This window comes from Aotus nancymaae, unplaced genomic scaffold (genome assembly GCF_030222135.1).
Source record: "Aotus nancymaae isolate 86718 unplaced genomic scaffold, 86718_ANA_hifiasm-v0.15.2.pri h1tg000057l, whole genome shotgun sequence".
In the NCBI taxonomy this organism is placed as follows: Eukaryota; Metazoa; Chordata; class Mammalia; order Primates; family Aotidae; genus Aotus; species Aotus nancymaae.
The window spans coordinates 41,108,637-41,133,705 of NW_026988471.1; the positions used below are offsets into that span (position 1 = coordinate 41,108,637).

General features: G+C 47.7%; 1 protein-coding gene, 1 long non-coding RNA gene and 1 pseudogene across 6 annotated transcripts in view; 2 read left to right on the forward strand and 1 right to left on the reverse strand.

Annotated features, from left to right (window-relative positions):
• EML4 (EMAP like 4) overlaps positions 1–4,172 on the forward strand; it is a 157,382-nt gene extending 153,210 nt beyond the window's left edge. For all 4 annotated transcript variants that reach the window (XM_064364024.1, XM_064364026.1, XM_064364027.1 and 1 more), the window contains 2 exons: positions 205–335; positions 1,036–4,172. In XM_064364024.1, coding sequence (XP_064220094.1) covers positions 205–335; positions 1,036–1,509 — 605 coding nt within the window. In that variant the 3' untranslated portion in view covers positions 1,510–4,172. The remainder of the gene's footprint in view (positions 1–204; positions 336–1,035) is intronic.
• LOC105716082 (uncharacterized) overlaps positions 1–25,069 on the reverse strand; it is a 60,231-nt gene that overhangs the window by 29,637 nt on the left and 5,525 nt on the right. The window contains exons 2-3 of one of the 2 annotated variants that reach the window (XR_010337925.1): positions 7,657–7,883; positions 4,857–4,945 (exon numbers count right to left, since the gene is read on the reverse strand). This is a non-coding gene — a long non-coding RNA (uncharacterized LOC105716082). Of the gene's footprint in view, positions 1–4,856; positions 4,946–7,656; positions 9,002–25,069 lie in introns of those variants that run through there. The other variant, XR_001107184.2, reaches the window with a different exon arrangement.
• Positions 9,859–23,246, forward strand: LOC135269705 (transcription factor NF-E4-like; annotated as a pseudogene).

Below are 25,069 nucleotides of genomic sequence, written 5' to 3' on the forward strand. Positions count from 1 at the left end.
GCTATCTTGGTTTTTTATTAGATTTTGGACAGGACTTCATTTGAAGAACAATGTGAGCCACTGAAAAATTTGTAAAGGAAATGTTAGCAGCTAAGAGTCTGAACACAGATAAAAGCTAATCGGATTCTAAAATAAAATAAACATAGCATCACAGTTATACTTCTTAGGCTAATTTTTCTGTATCCCTGTGTTTCCATATCAAAGGTGTCTGGCCAGAAGGATCTGATGGGACAGATATCAATGCACTGGTGCGATCCCACAATAGAAAAGTGATAGCTGTTGCCGATGACTTTTGTAAAGTCCATCTGTTTCAGTATCCTTGCTCCAAAGCAAAGGTAAACTCACTTTAATAGAAACTAATGTTGTAGGGCCTTCTGTCCAGGGATGACTTTGCATTAGTGGCAAGAAAACATTTGTAGGTTACTGATCCCTCCCCATGATATTCCAATGTACAGAGGAGATTAGGGCCATCCTTGAGCAGCCAGCCAGGCAGTGCTTGTCTTCTCCCGCTTCCTAAGGCTAAGGAGAAGTGAGCTATGGAAATGGCAACTGATGATGTGTTATTCCTTTTTATTTATTGTCCAGTTGCTTTTTATTTTGATGTGTTGGCAATTTAAAATCTCTTCTGTTTTAAAATATTTTATATGTTGGACACATAATCAATGTTATAAAACTAATGGAACTGTTTCCTGAATCTCCTGTAATCCTGCCAACATAGTAAGTGTTCCCCTAACCATTTCAGAAGAATAGTTACTAAGCTCTGGCAAGTGTACTACCAACATCTAGAAGAGACAGACTTTTACCTATTTTTTTAAACATAGTATGAAAATACAGAGATGTGCAGTTATTGTTTTGTTTCTCCTATGTAAAGTGATAATAAAAGGAAATACTGCTAGCCTTATTCCTGAGATTTGATAACTTTACATTGGATTTCCCATTTCACAAGCTGAGTTACCCCTTATGTCGTCACCTCCACTTCTGAAGCAGGCATGTAAAGAACGAGTTTAATTTTCCTGTCTGATTTATTTCATATAGGCTCCCAGTCACAAGTACAGTGCCCATAGCAGCCATGTCACCAATGTCAGTTTTACTCACAATGACAGTCACCTGGTATCAACTGGTGGAAAAGACATGAGCATCATTCAGTGGAAACTTGTGGAAAAGTTACCTTTGCCTCAGAATGAGACTGTAGCGGATACTACTCTAACCAAAGCCCCCGTCTCTTCCACTGAAAGTGTCATCCAATCTAATACTCCCACACCACCTCCTTCTCAGCCCTTAAATGAGACAGCTGAAGAGGAAAGTAGAATAAGCAGTTCTCCCACACTTCTGGAGAACAGCCTGGAACAAACTGTGGAGCCAAGTGAAGACCACAGCGAGGAGGAGAGTGAAGGGGGCAGCGGAGACCTTGGTGAGCCTCTTTATGAAGAGCCATCCAACGACATAAGCAAGGAGCAGGACGAAGCCACCCTTCCAGAGGACCAGCAAGATGCTTCACCTTTGTCCTAACTCCCTGGCTTCAGTGCGACTCTTTTTCTTCAGCTGCACGTGATTTTGTGATAAAGTTCAGATAACAGGATGGGCAGTGATGGAGAATCACTGTTGATTGAGATTTTGGTTTCCATGTGATTTGTTTTCTTCAGTAGTCTTATCTTCAGTCTCTCAAATACAGCCAATTTAAAGGTTTAGTTTGGTGTTTATTGAAAATTAACCAAACTGAATATTAGAAGACTGAAACATTAATGATGTCTCACGAGTTACTATGTGTAAGTGGTGTGATGTAAGTACTGGAAACAAGAAAACAGCAGTGGCATTGATCTGGAGAATCAACCCCCTTGTTACCTGAATGTGTTTTCTTCGGGAACAGCCAGAGGCATCACAAACAACACTGTTATCATCTACTGGCTCAGACTGTACTACTATTTTTTTTTCCCAGCAAAAGAAACCAGAAAAAAAAAAAAAGTACTCCTATTGAGATATCCTCTCACCCCAAATGTGTAATGGACACTTTTTAATTAAGAAAAACTTCAGTTTTGCCAAGTGCAATGGTGTTGCCTTCTTTAAAAATGATGCCATCTTCTTACACTCCCAGTGGATGCCCAGATGTGCTCTTAGTCTACTATAGAGGTGCTGCCTTTCTAAGTCATGATGAGCAACAGTCCCTTAATTTCTTGTGTGCAAATCTTTTTTTTTTTTTTTTTTAGACGGAGTTTCGCTCTTGTTACCCAGGCTGGAGTGCAATGGCGCGATCTCGGCTCACCGCAACCTCCGCCTCCTGGGTTCAGGCAATTCTCCTGCCTCAGCCTCTTGAGTAGCTGGGATTACAGGCACGCGCCACCGTGCCCAGCTAATTTTTGTATTTTTAGTAGAGACGGGGTTTCACCATGTTGACCAGGATGGTCTTGATCTCTTGACCTCGTGATCCACCCGCCTCGGCCTCCCAAAGTGCTGGGATTACAGGCTTGAGCCACCGCGCCCGGCCGCAAATCTGTTTTATCCTAGAACTAAGAGAGCATTGGTTTGTTAAAGAGCTGTCAATGTATACTAAAACCATCAATACTCAGAAATGGATTCCTCCAAGGAGTCCTTTACTAGCCTAAACATTCTCAAATGTTTAAAAGATTGAAGTGAATGGAAGGAAAAAAAACACATGCCTTTAAAACTAAACTGTAACAATCACCTGGCTAATTTCAGCCTAAGCCTTCATCGTAATTTATTCCCTCAATAATAGTTGAAATATAAGTATAGTAAGTAAGTTTAGATGATTGAATTGGTGCTTGAAATTTATTGGTTTATTGTAATTTTTATATAAATTATATGAGGGATAAGATTAAGCAAATTGCAAATTCTTTTTTACTGAAGTGTGGATAACAGTCACAGCATTTTTTTTTTTTTTTTTTTTTTAAATCAACAGCATACTTAACAGACTTGCTATGTAGCAATTATTCTTCTGGTGGAATTGCTGTAAGTCTTGTAAGTCTAATGTGGCTATCCTGCTATTTTGGGCAATGCATGTAGTATTATGCATTGGAAAGGTTTTTTTTAAAATTCTGTTGGCTAGCTATGGTTTTAAGTACATGTTGTTTCCTACTTTGAGAGTAATTACTGACAAATACATATTTCCTATATATTTGTTTATACTTTGATTATAAAAATGTTTTGTTTTGATTTTTAAACTTGCTGCATTGTTTTGATACTTTTTATTTTTTTGGTCAAATCATGTTTAGAAACTTCGGATGAGTTAAGAAGTCTTAAGTATGCAGGCGTTTACATGATTGTGCCATTCCAAAGTGCATCAGAACTGTCATTCCCTTCTAATACCTTCTCAGGAGTAATACAGATCAGGTATTTCATCATCATTTGGTAATATTAAAACTCCAGTGAACTCCCAAGGACATTTACAACATTTATATTCACACGCTGTATGGAAGGGTGTGGGTGTGTGTGAAGGGGTGAGTGGAGACACTGTGTGTATCTCTAGATAAGAAGATACGCACCACGTTGAAAATACTCAGTGTAGATCTCTATGTGTATAGGTGTCTGTGTATATCTTTCCTTTTGTTTACAACTGTTAAAAAACCTCAAAATGGTTCTCTTCAAAAGAAGAGAGATTCCAAGCAACCCATCTTTTTTCAGTATGTTCCATACATAGTTATCAGAGCACGCCAATATCAGGCATATATATCTGCCTATTAGCAGTGATGACTAAATTATCAAATCACCATCTGCCACTCCCTGCAAGAAATAATATACTGAGATGAACAAGCAATTCTTGGAGAAGAAAGAGCATTTCTTTAAGTACCTGGGGAATACAGCTCTCAGTGATCAGCAGGGAGTTTGAGGACATCAGTCACTTTTGGGGTTGCCATGTACAATGAGATTTGTAATTATGATACTCTTGGGTGGTAGTTTCAAAAGACACTACTAATAATACGCAGAAAGCGTTCCAGCTATTTAATGCTGGCAACTACTGTTTAATGGTCAGTTAAATCTGTGATAATGGTTGGAAGTGGGCGGGGTTATGAAATTGTAGATGTTTTTAGAAAAACTTGTGAATGAAAATGAATCCAAGTGTTTCATGTGAAGATGTTGAGCCATTGCTATCATGCATTCCTGTCTCATGGCAGAAAATTTTGAAGATTTAAAAAATAAAATCAAAATGTTTCCTCTAAGTGCCTCTTAACTGTTTGTTTGTTCATTTATACTGCTAGTATCCATGACTATCCAGAAGGCATGACAATTCAGAAGACGACATTTATCATTTATCAGTGAGCTACTGCTGCTGTGGATAAAATCATTCTAGTAGTAACAAACTCCATCTCATAATGTTTGTTAGAGGAAATTACTTCTGATTTATATTCCCACTGAATATGGGGATGGCTTCGTTTTCATTTGTTTCATGTCAGCACTTTCTCTAATGTTTGTTTACTATTGGATAATCACAATGATCTTGGTTACCTGTCAGACTGGGCTGCCTCGCAGTGCTAGCTGAAGCACTTGAACTCAGTAGGCCATGTCACTCTCTTTCTCCTACCTCTCCCATGTTGCTTAGTAACACAGATCTTCTGTAAACCACAGTCACAAATTGGCTACTATAAATTTTTCTTTATGAAGAATAGGTTGATGATGATAGTATTCCAAACATTCCCCAGTTTTATAATCCTCAGAAATGAGGTTTTCATTATTGCTTTACTCGTCCCTGGTGACTGAATATTCACAGCCACTTACATATACTAACCATGAGAGACTATCCTGAGGCAGGAGTTCCATTTTCACTGATTCTGAGACAATGGCTAGTGGGCACCAAAACAAACCCACTAAACAATGTGATTTTTCTTTAAAAGTCCAAAACTTACCTATGGAGAAATGATGAATTAGATTTGGGGCACACTGATGTGTTGTTGTTATTGTAACTTCTAGAAGGAACCAGTTTTCCAGCTTAAAGCTATAAATAAAGAACAAAAACATGTTTTTAGGACCAAGAAGGCTGAAGAGCAGATGTGCAGGATATGGACCAAGAGCTGCCCCTAGAGGAGCGCCTACTGTGGGCCCAACATGCCCCCAACACCCAGGTGCTCAGACACAGGGAGGTGGCTGCAAATGAGGAAATGAGTCTGGGAGATGATGTAGTAACCAGCCCATGTTCATTTCGATCATGGCCATGCTGAGACTTCATATTCTAGAATGTTAGAATTTGTACTTCTGCCACTACACTAGGAAAAGACATTTGTTAGACATAGGGAGAAAGAAGGAAAGGACCAGGGTAGAGATTCACAGACTTTGGAAAGGAGATCTGGGAAACAGAAGAGGGTCTGTGGTAGCCTCAGTCCTCAGTCTGGGCATGGGTTAAGTCCACCGCACAGCAGTGCTGCACATCTGCATCACCATCACTGAAACCCAGCCTCACTGGAAAAGTCCCTTTGTCCAAGATGCCCACAACTGGAGACTCCAGCAGCCACAGAAACAACGGTCTGTAGGTATGTTTCCCAAAAAACAGACCATCTCTTTGAGAAGAGGCCGCTCCTCACAGGGGCTCACATAATGTTAGTCATTTTGTGCTGATTGGTTCACCTTTTCCAAAAGAAACTTGAATTTCAGCTCTACTTTCCCTTCATTAACAGATCCGGATAATAGCCTTAAAAGCTCTGACAGAAACAAAACATTTCCAGCTGGGCGGAAGAGCTGACACCTGTAATCTCAGCACTTTGGGAGGCTGAGGCAGGCAGATCACTGGAGCCCAGGAATTCGAGACCAGCCTGGCCAACCTGGTGAAACCCCGTCTCTACCAAAAATACAAAAAAAAAAAAAAAAAAAAAATCAGGTGTAGTGGTGCGCATCTGTAGTCCCGGCTACTAGGGTGGCTGAGGTGGGAGAATCATTTGAACCCAGGAGATGAGGTTGCAGTGAGCCAAGATGGTGCCACTGCACTCCAGCCTGGGCAGCAGAGGAGATCCTATATCAAAAATAAGCCATTTCCTAGACAAAGGAAAAGGAAGAACAAATAGAAAAGTTTATCTCCTGGGAATGTCAGCCTGTTCATTTATCAACTGTCTGTTGATGGATGATGGCCTCAGGAGACCACGGCTTACTGAACTGACCACTTTTAAAGAATCTGCCAATCCAAACAGGACATTCATTACTAGATGCTGATAATATGCTTTTCTTTTTTATTTGAGACTGAGTCTCGCTCTGTCGCCCAGGCTGGAGTGCAGTGGCATGATCTCAGCTCACTGCAACCTCCACCTCCTGGGTTCAACCAATTCTCCTGCCTCAGCCTCCCAAGTAGTTAGCTTGGATTACAGGCGTGTGCCACCATGCCCAGCTATTTTCTGTATATTTTTAGTATAGATGGGATTTCACTTTATTGGCCAGGCTGGTCTTGAACTCCCAACCTCAGGTGATCTGCCTGCCCCGGCCTCTCAAAGTGCTAGGATTACAGGCATTAGCCACAGCACCCAGCCCCATGTATGCTCTTAAAAGGCCAAATAATTGTTCCCAAATCCTCTCCCCTGTATATCACATTTGGATTCTGATTCAAATGGTAGGAAAAAATTGAGACAATTGGAGAATTGTGAACACTGGATATTTGATAGGCAATTATTTTAATTTTTAAAAGCATGATAATAGCCAGGTGTGGTGGCTCAAGCCTGTAATCCTAGCACTTTGGGAGGCCAAGGCAGGTGGATCACTTGATGTCAGGAGTTCAACATCAGCCTGGCCAACATGGTAGAACCTCGTCTCTACTAAAAATAAATAAATTAGCCGGGCGTGGTGGTGCACACCTGTAATCCCAGCTACTCAAGAGGCTGAGGTACGAGAATCACTTTAACCTGGGAGGCGGAGGTTGCAGTGAGCCAAGATTGTGCCACTGCACTTCAGCCTGGGCCACACAGGGAGACTGTCTCAAAAAAAAAAAAAAAGTGAAAAAATAAGTGTGATCATAGAATGGCAATTTTTAAAAAAGCATCCTTAACTTGAAAATAAATAACTTACTAATTCAGGAATCTGGTAGAAAACAGAAAGGGCACGACTTCTATTTCTCAAAGGACAAAAACATGAAGAAATAGGCTTAAATGAAACCAAGGTGCTCAATGATTAAAATACAGCACAGCCTCGTGACTAGATGCTACTCAATGAAAATAGTTAACACTTCACATGTTTAACATGTATTAACTCAGTCCATCTTTTCAACAATACTAAATTCCATTATCTCCATTTCACAGATGAACAAACTTGAGATACAGAAAAGCCACGTAACTTTACAGCTCAGCGAGTGGCTGAGCTGTGAGTGAAGCCAGGTGCTCCCGGCTCTGGAGTCCGCGCAGCCAGCTGCCCGCCATGCTTGCCTGCTGTCAGTTATGTGCACTGTAAAATAATTGTTGTTAATAAGAATGAAAAGGATTAAACTTCCAGTAGAAGAATTTAAGACTGACGGAAGAGAAGGTGATGAGCCTTTGGACTCTGAATTGTGTCACAGAGTTGAAGGGGAGCTTATGCACAAATCCTCTCTTGCTAACCCTACAACCAGAGCATGGGGCAGAGGAGCCGCCAGGCTGGTTCACTGTGGCACCTGCTGCCAGCAAATGCCTGTTCTTCCTGCCTTCTCTGACCATGGGCACAAGAGTCCTCAGTCTCTAATGTTCAGTTTAAACCTACCAGTATGAAGACACCGCTTCCTTATTTTCCAGGCTTTGGGCAACTTCCATTTCACTGAGCTTAGCGTGCAGCTTCACTCCATCATTGGCCAAGTGCTTTTTCCACTTCGTCCTCACTCCCCATCCCTTACTTCCTGTGGCAAGTGTGGGGCGGTTGGGCCAACTCCGTGCTCAGCCATAGAACTCTGATCTTCCGTCTCTTCCTTTCAGCAACATAATCCTGTAGTCCTGAAAAGAGATTTTCCTGGGGAGCCATCCATAGACAGATGAATACGGACCACAGCTGATGACTAAGTATCTCAGTGGGATTCAACAAAATCGATTCCAGAGGCCGACTTCGAATCCTGACAGGGTGTCATTTCACCAGATCTCACTGAAGGCACTGAGAAGAGAGTGAGTGCCCAAGAAAGGGCCTCAGGGAGGAAACAGAATTTTCTAATATGCAAAGCCCCCAGCTTGGTCATCCCATTTCATGCATGACTGAACACAGTAACCAAGCCCTTGTGCCTCCTAGGAAAGGTCACAAGATACTCCGGAGCCTGCCACTGTCAACAGTGATGCCCGTTTGGCTGACGCTGGGTTGGAATGACTTGATAACCTGGTTACAAGCCGGGAAATCAGAAGCTGGTGCTGTCACCGTAGAGCTCTGTTTCAATCGACAAATGTCAGGTGTCTCACAGCAGCTCCTCCTCTCCAGACTTCAGTGTCTCTGCAAGAAACGTGCCACCACCTTCAAAGTAGCAGCCAGTGTGAATCCTGGCGAGTTTGTGTGGGACTGAGGATCCAAATGAAACACCCATCCATCACATATATATTAAGAACCTGCCTAGTGCAAGGAATTGTGTGGGGCTCAGCAAGGAATCTCAAAATGCGAAAGATTATCCCCTGGCCTCATGGACCATACACTCTAGAACTGTTGTAAAAACCAACCTTGTATATTCTAGAATTGGTGTAGAGCAAAGTCAGGTTCCCTCAAAATTAGAATATTCTAACTAGTTGCTATAATGTATAATGGAAAACGTACAAAGTAAACCATTCCTAAGGAACCTTGGATTGGTCATCTACTGAAACCATCCACCCATTGCTTAAATTCTAGAATCAACACTCCAAAAGGCTCAATCTCAGTATTTAAAAAGTCATGTTGCTGCTTCTGGAATCTTCGCAGAGAAACAAAAGTGATGTGGAAGCCACACAGTGGAATACTACTGAGCAATAAAAAGGGCTGTGGACACAGGCACACGTGATGGTGCTCATGGGCATTAGCAATAGTGAAAAACAGCCTATCTCAAACATTGACAAACCGCACTCCCACTGATACACCATTTTTCAAATGACAAAACCATAGAGACAGAGAATAGACAAGTGACTTCAGGGGACAGGGCTGGGAGGGGATACGACTACAAAGGGGTGGCACCAGAGGATTCCTCTGTGGTGACGACGGTCTATGCGCTGATTAGCATGGCGGCTGCATGAATCTACATGTGGGGTTGAATTCCATAGAGTGCACACAGAACTGCTGAAAACCGAGGAAGCCTGTGGTCTGGATTACTGTGTCGTTCCAATGTCACCTTCCCAGTCTTATTATAGTTATGTAAGATGTCACCACCGGGGAAAGTGGAGGGAAGGGTTCATGGGACTCTATTATTTTTGCTACTTCCTGTGAGTCTCAAAATAAAAAGTTTACATAATAGGCTGGGTGTGGTGGCTCACACCTGTAATCCCAGCACTTTGGGAGGCTGAGGTGGGTAAATCACAAAGTCAAGAAATCAAGACAATCCCGGCCAACATGGTGAAACCCCGCCTCTACTAAAAACACAAAAATTAGCTGGGCATAGTGGCACGTGCCTGTAATCCCAGCTACTCAGGAGGCTGAGGCAGGAGAATTGCCTGAACCCAGGAGGCGGAGGTTGCGGTGAGCCGAGATTGCGCCATTGCACTCCAGCCTGGGTAACGAGCGAAACTCCGTCTCAAAAAAAAAAAAAAAAATTAGCTGAGCATAGTAGTGGCATGCACCTGTGGTTCCAGCTACTCAAGAGGCTGAGGCAGAAGAATCACTTGAACCCAGGAGGCAGAGGCTGCAGTGAGCCGAAATTGCGCCACTGCACTCCAGCCTGGCAACAGAGCGAGACTTTGTCTCAAAAAAAAAAAAAAATTTACGTAACGACAGAGAAAGTTACCTTCTTTTTATGCTTTCGAAGGGAATATGGAGAAGAAAATGAGCATCACTACCACGAAGCCTTTTCAAACTCTCTCTGCTCCTGTGCACCTGCAGTGCTCCACCAACAGGTCAGAGGAGGCGCTACCGACCGTGGGACGCATGGTGCCCGCTGCCTTTCAAGCTCCCACTTTGCTATCACGGGCCCCTGTGGGAGAGCTAGCATGGCGTGGCCATGAGGGATGCCCAGGTGAGGGAGGGTATCAGTCTGGGGTCTGACTGTAAAGTTCAGCATCAGGGACCAAAGACAAGAGACAACTGGGAAGCACTGACAATTCACCTTCTGGCCTGCCCCTCCCGTGCGTTAGGTTAGTTGATCTGTAACCCTAACACTCCCCATGCTCCTGGCACACATGCAAGGCGGAGACAACCTTTCAGTGTTTCTCCCCTGGCTGCAGGGGGCAAGGGCGCCCCTTCTCCCTCCTCATTTTGCTTCTGGTTGATGTGTCTTCAATCCTCATTCCTCCTCGGATGCCCTCTCCTGAAGCCATCCAGCCTCTGCCTTTCCTCAGGTGTCTGGGCTAAATCAGCTTCCCTTATTCAGAATTAATCAAATGTAAAGGAAGGGTAGAATTTCACGTTCTTTAGCGGAGCCCCCCGGAGCCTGCTGCCAAACTGAGATGAGGTGACCAGGCTTCCTCCAAGAGCGACAGCCCCCAGCTTTGTCGGCAAGATTGGTGGTCATCTGGCCTACAGTGTGCTGCCATGAACAGCTCCTCACCGGAATCATTAGTGGAAATGTTTGCCAGGCTTTGACATTTCCACAGAGATGATTAATCTGAATGGAGCCAAGAAGCCCCTGGGTAGGACTCAGCCCTCACCAAGACCCTGGAGCCTGGTGTAATCTAACTCCATCCCCACCCAGCGGTCAGCCTGTCCTGGGGCCAGTGAGCAATCTGAAAGCAGGGCTCTCACCACTGGTAGAGAAGGCCCGAGAGAACAATTTTCACTCTCGGGGAAGAATTACTTGATTCCCATGAAAGCATTTTCCAGGGAGTGGAGGTGAGTTTAGGTGCTATCTGTGCAACAGAGGTACCATCTCCCAGGTCTAGAAAGGAAAAAAAGATAAAGGCCCTGCCCACCAACAGCACCCAGTCCAAAGGGGAGAGACATCCCGGCAAGCTCAGCACTTAAGAGAAAGAGAGATTAGCTGTCCCTGCATCAGAGTTCCAGGAAGGCTGTCCCCTCTGTCACTGGCTGGATCCTATATCACAATCACCGGTGTTTGTACTGGAGGCCACAGGCAACACGACAGATTGTGAGGAAAGGCTGCAGATGGCTCCGTTAATAAAGCTGCCGTTCACCACGCCAAAGTTGAAGTGGTTTCTATGGGAAACTCTCACATTAAAATGGAAGGTTTTTTTTTTTAATCAAATTACAGTCATTAATTACATTTTTTTAATTAAACATTATCAAGTTTAAACACAAGGATGTGCCAGGGAGGGCACTCAGGAAACTGCAGACGTGGCCGCTGGCACCACCAGGAGCTGGGGGGTTTCTCAGGCACAGGATCCCCCCAGGGGCTCTTGGGCCTCCATGTCCTCATTCAATGCTAGGGTCTGTTCCATGCCACTCACTTGAAGTGTGAGGGACACACACTAGTGGTGAACCCCCTGGAGAGCAGCCTCCAAGGCCGCAAGCATTACTCCTGCCTCTATAGAGCCCACACAGTGGCTTGAGCTCCAGGTGTGTGAGTGACACTGGCTGTCATCCTCCTCCTTGAAAACCCCCTCCTCTCCTGTCACCTCTCCTCCAGGTTTCTTTCTGAAAGATTCCAGGGCCTCAAAGCCTGGGGGGATGAGTAACGCCTCCCTTCTCAGGCCCTGTCCCAAGGCACAAGGCCACTTGCACCAGCAGTGTGCATCAGCAAGACAGCAGACACCGGAAGACATGTACCCACTCAAGATGGAGAGAGAGGCCATCCAGGTACCATGCAGCAGTTACATCAGGACACTTTCTGTTTACAGGAGACTATTAGATCACTGCCTGTCCTCACTTGGGGCTGATGCCATTTTAGGCCTCAGCCCACCTCACCCAGGCGCTCATTAAAACAGGGTGTCGCTCCACACCGCCTTGTGTCGTTGGCGCACTCTCAGGGTTCGAACCGATAATAGAGCCTTGCATCTGGTGCCAAAACCCAGGAGGGACTCCAGTCTGAGTCCCCACAGACCTACCCCTCCACTGCAGAAAGCAGGCCACAGCTGGACAAAGGAAGCTCCTCAGCCTCAGTTGCCTCTCTGTGCATGCACATCAGCCACTGATCTCACCTACGGCTTCTCTTGGTTTCTCTGGTCCAAAAATCCAACACTGGTCCAAGAAGGTTCCAGCGGGTGCCGATCACTTACTGATCATCTGGTCTTAGGGGGACACCTCTAAGCCATTTAATCCTGTTCCAGAAACAAAAAAGGCAGTGGTGACGACTGTAAGGCCAGTCACCTCGCTGGGAGCTCAGACACGCCCACCCCCTCACACAGCCTAGCCCTCCCTTAAAGAACCCCACCAAAATGCAAAAGAAGTCTTGTAAATCTACCCAACAGCATTCGAGTCTTAGCTACCCAACAGCAGTCGAGTCTTGTAAATCTACACAATAGCATTCAAACCCTGCCTACCTGCCAAGAGCAAGCTTGCCTGCTCCCTATAAAACCCTATGTCTGAGAGGAGTCCGTGCGACTTCTCTGGCCCCTCCTGTCAGACCGCAGAACCTCACCCGGGAGCTGAATAAATTCACATTGGATCTTCTTGTGCTGGCCTCAGTTTCTTTATTTTAAACTCGGCAAGAACCCAAGGACCCTTATAAGTGGTGCTGAAACCCAGGAGGAGTTGTAAGACCCCTCCTGGGGGAAACTGACTCCTCCACTCAAAGCCAGACGGGGGAGCCACCGTTCCACCACAAGATAGGACTTCTGTTGCCCACTACCCCACCCGCTGTCTGCCTCGTAGAGTCCCTGCTTGTAATCGCTGCAGCATCAGGGATTCTCGTCGCGGGTCCGGCACCCCGGCTTACTGCTGTGAGTCCGGGACTCCGGCTTCTCGAGGACCTGAGTGTAGAGGAGACGTCCCTACACTCTTGTCTTCTCCCTGTGAAGGGTTTCTCAGGGTCAGGATTTTGAGGGAGACGTCCCCACTTTCCTGAACCCTTTCGTATTCTCCGGTACTCGGTAGTGTGGCCTGGGACACTGAGCCACTCTTCCAACCACCTCCGCACCAGCGACTGAGGTGTGGGTAATCAGAAGCCCCGTTAAACCCAAGCCCTGCCTCACGGCAGAGCAAACCCCCTGGCTTACGCCACCAAAACCTTTATTTCAAACCAGCCCACTGGCATAAAAGCTCCCGTTAATTAAGTAACTTTATGTTCAGTTTCTCTCTCTCTCTCTCTCTTGCTCCTAAGATGGCAGCCGTTCCCCGCTCCTAAAATGGCGGCCGCTTCCCGCTCTTAACTCTCTCTCTCTCTCTCTAGATAATGGCCATTTCCCGCTTTATGGAGTAGCTGTACCATCAGTTTCTCTTCCTGACCCCAATGCGAGTGTGTGAGTGAGTTTATGTGTAGTCCCACGGCCTAACAGCTACGGGGCTTGTGTGAGCCTCAACCCGCAGTTCCACGGGGACGTCATAAGGCATAATGGTGATTCACCTCTGGACCGAAAGTTCTGAGTGACCAGGCCCGGGGGTTATAAGGGTACACCTTAGCCAAGACGCCCCTGAAATATCCCTTCGGGGACGTGGCCGGGAAGGCATCAGACTGGTCTCCCATTTGGAGGGCACCCACCCTTTGTCCATCAGTCTTACATGTGGTTCTGTCTTTACTGTAGATTCGCCAGTTTTATTGGACTCCTGCTGACTGATATACAGTGGCTTAGGCCTGCTTCCCCTGAAGTAGAAGATATTCTACAGTGGGTAACAGACCACTGGTTGCAGGGAACCTTTGCTGAATTCACGTCCCTAGAAATAACTGTTCTCCTTTGTTCTCCTACTCCTCTTCTGCCACTGAGGTCTCCCTTCCTCAAACTCTCCTATGTGGCAGATAGCCCTAGCCCTGTCTCTTTTTATTTTCTTCCTTATTATAATCATTGCAGCCTGTAAGTTCTCTCAGACACCTCCTCCGGGAAAGGAACACTTCTGCCTGTGTTGGGGGTAATATCTGTTCCTATCCCTTCCTCGCCTCCGACTGCCCCACAAAAGCCAACTATGGGAAATCAGAAGTCCCGCTTAGACCCCAAGTCGCCATTAGGATGTCTAGTCCAAAACCTACCCAAAGTAGGTCTTTCCATAAAAAAGAAAAAGCTGCTCTTCCTTTCCACTGTAGCCTGGCCACAGTATCCTCTAGACAATCAGTCTAAGTGGCCTCCGGAGGGCACATTTGACATTAATGTCCTGACAGACTTAGATAACTTTTGCAAAAAGAACAGTAAATGGTCAGAAATTCCCTACATGCACGCTTTCTGGTATCTTCGTTCCCGCTCCACCCTCTGCTCCTCTTGCACCACTGCCCAGGTGCTCCTAGCCAAAGAAACCTCCTCTTGGCCCTCAGCCCCTCCACCCTCCTCCTCTTCCTTTTCCGACCCCGACGCACCCGAGGAACTCTCCTTTCCGCTTGCCCGACCCAATAATCCTCTACCCTATGACAGACCTCAACCTCCCTCAGCTCCTCCACCTCCTAATCCCAACCAGGCCTCTCCTGTTAGTGCTCACACCCGCTCGTGCTGTGCTCCCAACGACAAAGCCTCCCACCTTTGCCCCCTCCGCGAGGTGGCTGGAGCAGAGGGCATTGTCCGAGTGCACGTTCCCTTCTCCCTCTCCAATCTATCAGCCATTGAAAAACACCTAGGGTCTTTCTCCACCAATCCTACTGCTTACACCAAAGAGTTCCACTATCTTACCCAGGCATATGACCTAACCTGGCATGACACGTATGTAATCCTATCCTCCACTCTCACCCCAGACAAGCGGGACCAGATCTTTACAGCAGCCCAGGCACATGCTGATCAGGTACACCTAACTAACAACCAGATGCCGGTAGGCGCGGCAGTGGTCCCTGAGGCCAACCCTAATTGGGACTATCAGGCCAGTCAAGATGGCCACTGCCGCCAAGACCAAATGCTACAGTGCCTCCTAGTGGGCATGCAAAACGCAGCCCAAAAGGTAGTCAATTATGACAAGTTGAGGGAAATAACTCAGGAACCTGATGAAAACCCAGTCGCCTTCCTTGACCGATTGACTAATGCTATAATCCTCCATACACGGCTGGACCCAGCCTCTTTAGCAGGGGCTACCCACTTCATTTCCCAGTCCTAGCCACCCACTTCATTTCCCAGTCAGCGGCTGATATAAGGAGGAAACTTAAAAAAGCTGAGGAGGGCCCCCAAACTCCCATACAGGACCTGGTAAACATCGCATTTAAAGTTTTTATTGGCCGAGAGGACAAGGCTGAGGCCACCCGATAGGCCCACTTATGATAGAAGGTAGGTCTCCAAACCCGAGCTCTTGTAGCAGCCCTGAGGCCGGCAGCCCCCTGAACATCTGGTGGGGGAGGTCCATCGAAACCCTTCCGAAATGCTTTAAGGGCCCCGCCCAGGCCATTTCAGATGTGGTCAAGAGGGACATTGGGCCCGGCAGTGCCCCTGTCCTAGTCCACCTCCCGGACCCTGCCCAAACTGCAAACAGACTGGACACTGGAAGGTTGATTGCCCATCCCGGACTACAGGCCCACTCCCCGCACCTCTATGTGAGGAGCAGGCCAGTCCGCAGGAAGCAATCCCTTCGCTTGAACTTCTCAGCCTTCTGGATGACTGACACAGCCCAGACTCAAGGACCCCCATCACCCTTGCCGAGCCCAGGGTAATGCTGCAGGTAGCGGGTAAGTCCATTTCCTTCTTAGTGGACATGGGGCTACCTATTCTGTATTGCCTTCCTACTTGGGGCCTAGCATACCTTCCCAGGTCTCAGTCATGGGAATCGATGGAAGGCCTTCCTGTCCTAATCAAACCCATCCTTTAGCTTGTGTCCTAGAGGGACACCCCTTTTCTCACTCTTTTCTAATCATACCCTCATGCCCAGTTCCCGTTAGGACGAGATATTCTCCAGACTGTGGGGGCCACTCTCCAACTCACTAGCCCCCCATACTCAAACCCATGACCTGCTCACCTCCTACTGCCCCTCCTAACCGATACTACGCCCTGTCTTAACCCTTCGCCTCAACCCCCATCCCTCCTGATGTAGTTAATCCCTTGGTATGGGATACTTCTAAGCCTGTAGTGGCTAGACATCACACGCCAGCTAAAATAGTTCTCAAAATTCCTACTCGCTTTCCCTCACATCCTCAGTTTCCTATTTCAAAAGCCTACCATCAGGGCCTGAAGCCTATCATCACCCAACTCCTAGCCCAGGGACTCCTTATCCCCACCAGATCCCCTTGTAACACTCCTATTTTGCTGGTCCAAAAGCCGTCCAGTGACTACCGCTTAGTTCAGGACCTATGCCTTATCAATGAGGCAGTAGTACCCCTCCACCCTGTAGTCCCCAACCCATACACCCTGCTATCCAACATCCCCTCCAATACCTCCCATTTTACAGTTCTTGACCTCAAGGATGCCTTCTTTACCATTCCTCTACGCCCTGAGTCTTTGCCTTCACCTGGACTGATCCGGACACCAATCTGTCACAACATCTCACCTGGACGGTCCTGCCCCAAGGATTCAGAGACAGCCCTCATGTTTTCGGACAAGCCTTAGCAGCTGACCTCAGCTCCTGCCCCCTCCAACCCAGTCTCCTCCTTCAGTATGTGGATGACCTCTTACTTTGTAGCCCCTCCCTCTCCCTGTCTCAACAGCATACTGCCACTCTCCTTAACTTTCTGGGATCTAAAGGGTACTGGGTATCTCCTTCCAAGGCGCAGTTGTCAGTCACCTCAATAGTTTACTTGGGCATTCGCCTCACCCCTACAACTAAAAGCCTGACAACAGACCGCAAAAAGGCACTCTTTTCGTTACAGCCTCCAGAGACAGCAGACCAAATTCTCTCCTTTTTAGGGTTTCTAGGATTCTTCCGCCATTGGATACCTAATTTTGCCTCTCTAGCTAAACCTCCGTATGTAGCTGCTAAAGACACACCCACGGGACCCCTCTCCCACCCTGGGATAGTAAAACAGGCTTTTAAAACCCTACAAACTGCCTTGTCCACGGCACCCCCGCTCCAACCACCAGATCTCAATCGCCCCACAGGACCACTTGTTCACTGATGAAAAACAGGGAATTGCAGTTGGGGTCTTAACCCAGCCCCAAGGCCCTGTGTACCATCCAGTAGCCTACTTATCAAAACAACTTGACCCCACGGTTAGGGGATGGTAGCCTTGCCTGCGGGCCTTGGGAGCGGTAACAGAACTCGCCAAGGAATCCCTAAAACTTACCTTGGGCCAGCCCATCTTGGTGTTTTCTCCCCATTGGCTCACCGACCTTCTCTCTCACAAATCTCTCACACACCTAGCACCTTCTCAGTTACAGGAGTTTCATCTACTCTTTATTGAAAATTCTTCAGTCAGCCTTCATCCCACTTCTCCACTCAACCCGGCTACTTTACTTCCCCTTCCATCTCATTCCCCCTCCCCAACTCATTCCTGTCCTGAACTAATAGATGCATTTGCTAAACCTCGGGAGGGCCTGTCTAGCCTTCCTCTCTCTAGCCCAGACCTTACCTTTTATGTAGATGGGAGTTCAGTAGTGACGGCCGAGGGGCGACGAAAAGCGGCCTATGCAGTAGTCACAGGTTCAGCCACCCTCAAGGCACACCACCTCCCTGATGGAACCACATCACAAAAAGCAGAGCTCATTGCCTTGACCCAAGCTCTCACGCTAGCGAAGGGGAAGTGAGCAAATATCTATACTGCCTCAAAGTATGCTTTTCTTATTACCCACTGTCACTCTGCCCTTTGGAAAGAGCGAGGATTCCTTACCATAAAGGGGACCCCCATAGTCAACGCTACCCAAATCTCAAACCTCCTGTAGGCCCTATTACTGCCCAAAGAAGTTGCTGTCATCCACTGCCGGGGGCACCGAGCCCAGCAGGACACCATTTCTTGGGGCAATGCAAGGGCAGATGCAGCAGCAAAATCCTTAACCAGTACCAGGTTGGCTCCCACTCCTGTCCTGTTCCTTACCATGGCCACGCCACTCGTTTACTCGCCGTCAGATAAACAGGACCTCATATTAAGAGGTGGAACCGAGTCTGATCAGGGATCACCCTTCCATAGGAACAGGCTCCTAAAATTATTGCTGAAATCCACCAATCCTTACATATAGGACCCAAGGCGCTGCACCGCTTTGTGCAACCCCTCTTTTATTCACCAGGTCTACAACAGACAATTGAGCAGGTACACAAAACATGTGTTACTTGCTCTAAGGTCTCGTCTCAGGGAAGCTTAAGGCCACAGTTTCCCACCCACCAAATGCGTGGCAACCTGCTGGCCCAGGATTGGCAAACTGATTTTACTCACATGCCCACTCACAAAAAGCTTCGCTACCTCCTAACTTTTGTAGATACCTTTTCAGGTTGGATTGAAGCCTTCCTTACTTCCCAGGAAACAGCAGATACGGTGGCCTCCCTTCTTACTCAAGAAATCATCCCTCACTTTGGCCTACCTGCCACCATCCAGTCAGACAACAGTCCAGCATTTACAGCTCAAGTGGTCCAGCTGGTGGTCAAGTCTCTCAACATCTCCTGGAAACTACACATCCCCTACCACCTTCAGTCATCAGGTAAAGTCGAATGGGCCCATGGCATCCTCAAAGACCATTTGGCCAAACTTACCATTGAGGTAAAACTCTCTTGGCCCACACTCCTGCCTCTTTCTCTAGCCCGGGTCCGAGCCACCCCACAGGGGCCAACGGGCCTCAGCCCCTTTGAATTGCTGTACGGCCAGCCCTTCCTGGTCTCTCATAATTTCCCGGTGCAACCACCTCCCCTAGCCTCCTACCTCCCCTATCTCTCTCTCCTCCGCCACTTACTCAGGGAGCACGCGGATCGCACTCTCCCTGTTGTTCCAGGACTTGGAGACTTGCACCTGGCAGCACCTCTTCAGCCAGGTGACAGTGTTCTCCTCCGGGAGCTCCAACCAGGATCTCTGCAGCCCAGGTGGTCGGGACCCCACGTCATTATCCTAACCACCCCCGTGGCTGCCAAGCTCCTGGGTCACACTCCATGGTATCATGTGTCCCGCCTCAAGGTGGCACCTCAAAATGATCAGTGGAAATCTGAATCCCTGGGCCCCACTCGCTTCCGCCTCACCTGCGGCCCCTGCCTGTCAACTCCTAACCCTTCAAATTCTCCTCCTAACAACCCTTCTAGTGTTTCCCCTTAAGGCCAACCCCTACTATGTCTGGCGGTTCTACCTGCAGGAATCCTGGAAAGAAGGCCCCACCACTAAAACCCAATACATTGCTCAAGCAGATTGCCAGCCTGCAGGCTGCCAATCTGCCATAAAATTTGAATTCCCAAAATCCAAGGCCAATACTATTAAGAACTCCTGGAATAACTTTGGCCTCTGCTTTCTATATGACCAAACTAAGGATGCTTGTTATTTGTGGAACACTACCTATGGTGGATGCCCGTACACATCTTGTGTCATGCACAAGACCTTCAGAACAGACACTACCCCGAAAAGTGAAATGCTCTCCATTGACAATCAAGGTAAAGTGTCCCTTATTATCCACGACCCCTGGGACGCTCGATGGGAAAAGGGAACTGCAGGTAAAATATAAACCAGTTTTACAGATAGCCGCCCCAGTGGTACATGGCTAATATTTCAGTCCTATACCCGCACTGTGCCAGTGGAAATAGACTAACTCAACTCATGAGGCAACAGCATCCTACAGAATGAGGCCACTTTAACTAGCCAACTCGGGCCCTCAAGCAACAACCCCCAAACTTTCTCTTGGTTAATGCTAGTACAGCAAGGTGTTAACATGTTAAGCTTAACCAAAGCCATAAACTTCACTAGTTGCTTTTTATGTGCCTCCCTTAACGAATCCCCCTTAGCCGCAGTTCCCTTCCGGACCGGGTTCAACCTGTCACGATCACCTACCGGGCCTGACACCACCCTAACGGGTATCCCGCTGTTCAAGGTACACTCCCAAGATCTCTTTCTTTGCTACGGAACAGCCAACAGCTCCAGCCGCAACACGACTGTAAAAGTAAAATCCACCAGCTATGTACCTCCGGGAGGATACTTTTGGTGTAATGGGACCCTAACCAAGGTTATAAATGCCTCCCTTCCCTCCCGCTGTGTGCCTGTTACTCTAGTCCCACAGTTGAAGGTATATGGGCAAGCCGAGCTCCTATCCCTCCTTACGCCTCCCTCTGTTCGCCGAAACAAACGAGCTGTCTTCCTCCCAATAGTAGTCGGCCTCTCTTTAGCATCCTCTTTAGCAGCTGCTGGAATAGGAAGCGGAGCAATAGGCTACAGTATCGCTTCAGCCGCTCAACTGGAAGACAAGCTCTGTGTGGCCATTGAAGCGTCAGCCGCCTCCCTGGCCTCCCTCCAGCGACAAATCATGTCACTGTCCCAGGTAACTCTCCAAAACCACTGGGCCCTTGACCTATTAACAGCAGAAAAAGGGGGGTACCTGTCTATTTCTCCAGGAACAGTGCTGCTATTACATCAATGAGTCAGGCCTAGTAGAGGAAAACATTAACACTCTCCACCGCCTCCAGGAAGACCTCCGTAAAAAGTGAAATACAGCAGTCTCGCCTTTAAGCTGGTGGCATTCTCCCATGCTTACCTGGCTAACCCCTATCATCACTCCTATCATCATAATCTGTTTACTATTATTAATGGCCCCTTTCCTTCTCAGGTTCCTACAAGCTCGTATGCGAGAAATTGGACAAGTGGCTGTTAACCAAATGCTGCTTCATCCCTACGTCAGATTCCCAGTCGAGGCACCAGCCAACTGACCTGTCCCCCTCACTCCGCCCCTATTCAGCAGGAAGTAGCCAGAAAAAGCGGCATCCTATATCATCAAAAGGTCGGAATGTAAGGCCGATCACCTCGCCGGGAGCTCGGACACCCCCGTCCCTCGCCGGGAGCTCCGACACACCCACACCCCACTCCCTCGCCGGGAGCTCTGACACGCCCACCCCCCCTCACACAGCCTAGCCCTCCCTTAAAGAACCCCACCAAAATGCAAAAGAAGTCTTGTAAATCTACCCAATAGCATTCGAGTCTTAGCTACCCAATAGCAGTTGAGTCTTGTAAGTCTACACAATAGCATTCAAACCCTGCCTACTTGCCAATACCAAGCTTGCCTGCTCCCTATAAAACCCCACATCTGAGAGGAGTCCGTGCAACTTCTCTGGCCCCTCCTGTCGGACCGCAGAACCTCACCCAGGAGCTGAATAAATTCGCATTGGATCTTCTTGTGCTGGCCTCAGTTTTCTTCATTTCAAACTCGGCAAGAACCCACGGACCCTTACAACGACGGCTCCTTTTATTGTCTCCCTGCCGCCATCCAGGGAAGTGTCCTTTCCCTGTTCTCCTGAGCCTACCCTCTGTTATGGGAAATTCCCAGTCTACCATTCCAAAAGACAGCACTCTAGCCTGCTCATAAACAACCTGGAAACCTCAGGCCTCAGGCAAGATATCCGCCCTAAGAGCCTTCTCTTTTTTTTTGCAATTCCGTCTGGCCACAGGACGAACTGGATAATGGGTCCAAATGGCCTGCAAATGGAACATTCAACTTCATAATTTTAACTGACTTAAGCAATTATTGCTGGTGACTGGAAAATGGGGAGAAATTCCTTATGTCCAGGCCTTTCTGGCGCTAAGATCACAACCTGACCGCTGCAATTCTTGCTCGCCTGTTCAAATCCTCCTCCTCCATTCTCACCTCCCAGATTGCCTTTCTCCTCCCGACCTACCTCTTTTTCCTCGTTGGATCCAACAGACTGCTGTCCACCCTCCCAGCCCCCACCTCTCCCTCTCAACTTCCTTTTCTAACCCCCAAGGCTACTCTTTGTCTTCTCTGCCACCACCTTCCCAGCCGCCATCTTCCCAGACAGCACCACCTCCAAAAGTATCCACTTCTTTTCCTACACCATCCTCTTCTCAGGACAATTCCAGCACTGCCTGCACCCATTCTCCTCCCCCACTGCCCTCTCCTAAGGCCTGTAAATCCATCCTGCCACCGTATGCCCCTATTTATCCTCTACTGCCTATTAACTCAACCCCCCTTCCCCCTTCGAACCCTCAGCAGGAACCACTTCCAGGTTCTTCTCTCCCACCCATATTCACTCAGGTGCCATCTTTGGCCTGTGCCCCACCCCTAATTCAGTGCCTGTGCTAGAATGCCCTCTTTGGGAAGTAGCAGGAACTGAAGGTGTTGTAAGAGTTCATGTTCCCTTCCCCCTCTCTGATCTCTCTCAAATTAACAAAACACTAGGTTCATTTCCAGAAGACCCTATCTCTTAGAGTTTCAGTACCTTACCTAGTCTTATGAACTAACTTGGCATGACCTCTACGTTATACTCTCTTCCATCCTCACCCCAGAAGACTGGAACTGTCATATCTGGACACTAGTTTAGGCACATGCTGATACAATTCACCACCAGGCTCCTGCACAGCCTACTGACATAGAGGCAGTCCCTAACCAGGACCCCAACTGGGATTATCAAGACAGAGTCCCTGGACACCACCATCAAGACCACATGATTGTGTGTCTCCTCACAGGACTCAAAAAAGGTGCCCATAAAGCATTCAATTATGAAAAACTCAGAAATCACCCGAGGTCCTGACAAAAACCCAGCCCTTTTTCTCTCTTGTTTAACTGAAGCCATGAGAAACTATACCAACCTAGACCCAGCCAGCCCAGAAGGAACCACTATATTAAACCTTCAGTTCATCTCCCAATCCACCCCCAATATCCAGCACAAGCTTCAGAAGCTTGATGATAGCCTTCAAACCCCACGAGACCTTCTTAATTTATCCTTCAAAGTCTTTAACAGTCGTGATGAGGAAAGTAAAGGGCAAAAACAGGCAGAGTTTCAAATGCTTGCCACTGCCATCAGGAGCCCTGCAGGCCCACAGGGCCGCAGCTCCACACAGAGGCCTCCTAGTAATCCACCTCCATCTGGTGCCTGTTTCAAGTGTGGCAATGAAGGCCCCTGGGCCAGATAATGCCCAAACCCAGGTAAGCCTACCAGGCCATGCCCCCTGTGCAGAGGACCACACTGGAAGTTGGATTGTGAGTAGTCCCTGCAAGGACTGCCCCCATCCCTTCCTGAACCAGCCAAAACCCCCTGCTCGGATCTCATCAGCCTCGCCGCTGAAGACTGACAGTGCCCTGTAATGGACACCCCAGCAACTACCATCTCTTCATCCAAGCCAAGGGTAACCGTGATGGTGGCAGGTAGGCCAGGATGTTTTTTAACTGACACTGGGGCGACCTACTCTGCTTTACCTAATTTTTCAGTACCCACCTAGTCCACCCAAGTCTGTTTTGAGAATTGATGGACAAGTCTCCAAACCCCAAGACACCCGTCCACTCTTCTGCTCCCTGCACACCTGTTCCTTCACTCACTCTTTCTTGGTCCTGCCCTCATGCCCAACTCAGTTCCTAGGCAGAGACATCCTTTCAAAACCCACACTACTCTCCACTTCCACAATCCCCACAGTAACCAATGCGTCCACCCAGGCCCCTCTGGTGCTTCTAACTTTCTTCTACTCCTCCAACCTCCCACCCTAAAACATGCAACTTTCCTTATACCTCATCTGTAGTTAACCCCGCTGTTTGGGATACTTTCACACCCTCAGTCACAAAATACCACACCCCTGTCTGCATTACCCTTAAAAACTCCACCCAGTTCCTATCACAGAAGCAGTATCCAACCCCCAAGCAGCTCTTGTAGACCTAAAACTTATCATTTCTCACTTTCTCACCAGTCACCTACTCCACCCAACAAACTCCTCTTTTAACACATAAATTCTACCTGTTAAAAAGTCAGATGGAACTTATCAGTCCAGGACCTCAGGCTCATTAACCAAGCTGTACTCCCAGTATGTCCAGTAGTTCCTAATCCATACACTCTACTTTCCACAATTCCCTCTAATAACACCCATTTTTCTGCCCTTGATGTAAAGGATGCTTTTTTCACAATTACTTTGCACCCTGATTCTCAAAACCTCTTGGCCTTCACATGGGAAGACCCCAACACACACCTTTCATACCAGCTCACCTGGTGTGTACTACCTCAAGATTTCAGAGACAGCCCCCACCTTTTTGGACAGGCCCTTGCTCGTGACCTCTGTACCGTATCCCTAAAACCGTCCACTCTCCTTCAATATATTATCTACTCCTGTGTAGCCCTTCTCAAAAACACTGCAATGCCCATACTATCACTCTTTTAAACTTCCTGGCAGAATGGGGGTATTGGGTCTCTCCTAAAAAGGAACAAATATGCACCTCTTCAGTCACCTACCTCAGCCTTGCCCTTATTCCACACACCCGGGGGCTCACAGCCGACCACATATCCCTGCTCCAGTCCCTCCCACCTCTGCAAACTAAGCAAGAAATTCTCTCTTTTCTAGGACTAGTGGGATACTTTAGGCTCTGGGCTCCCTCCTTCACTCTACTTGCCAAACCGTTATACCAAGCTGCTAAAGGCCCTCTCGATGAGCCTTTAAACCCTATACAGCATATTACCTAACCTTTCCATCTGCTCCAAAAGGCTCTCACCTCAGCCCCTGTCCTCACTCTCCCAGACCTCACCAAACCTTTCTCCTCCTAGACTGACGAAGGTGGAGTTGCACTAGGTGTTCTAACCCAGTCTAAGGGACCCACCCTCCAGGTCGTTGCCTCTCTAAATAGCTTGAAGCCACAGTTCTCAGATGACCTGCCTGCCTCTGACCATTGGTGACAGCTGCTGTCCTCACTCTTGAAAGCCTAAAACTATCTCTTCATGCCAACCTAACAGTTTATTCAACCCATAACATCAAAGATATGCTAGCTGCCCGCAGTGTACTAAGTCTCATCTCTGCCCCAAGGTTCCTCCAACTGTATGCTTTATTCATAGAAACTCCTCAATGCTAACCAGCTCCCATCTAAATCTGGCCACACTCTTACCTGAAGCTACTACCTCCCAAGACGCTGCACACTTCTGTGTAGACACCGTTTAAACGTTTCTTATACCCTTTCCAAATCTTAACAGACCAACCCCA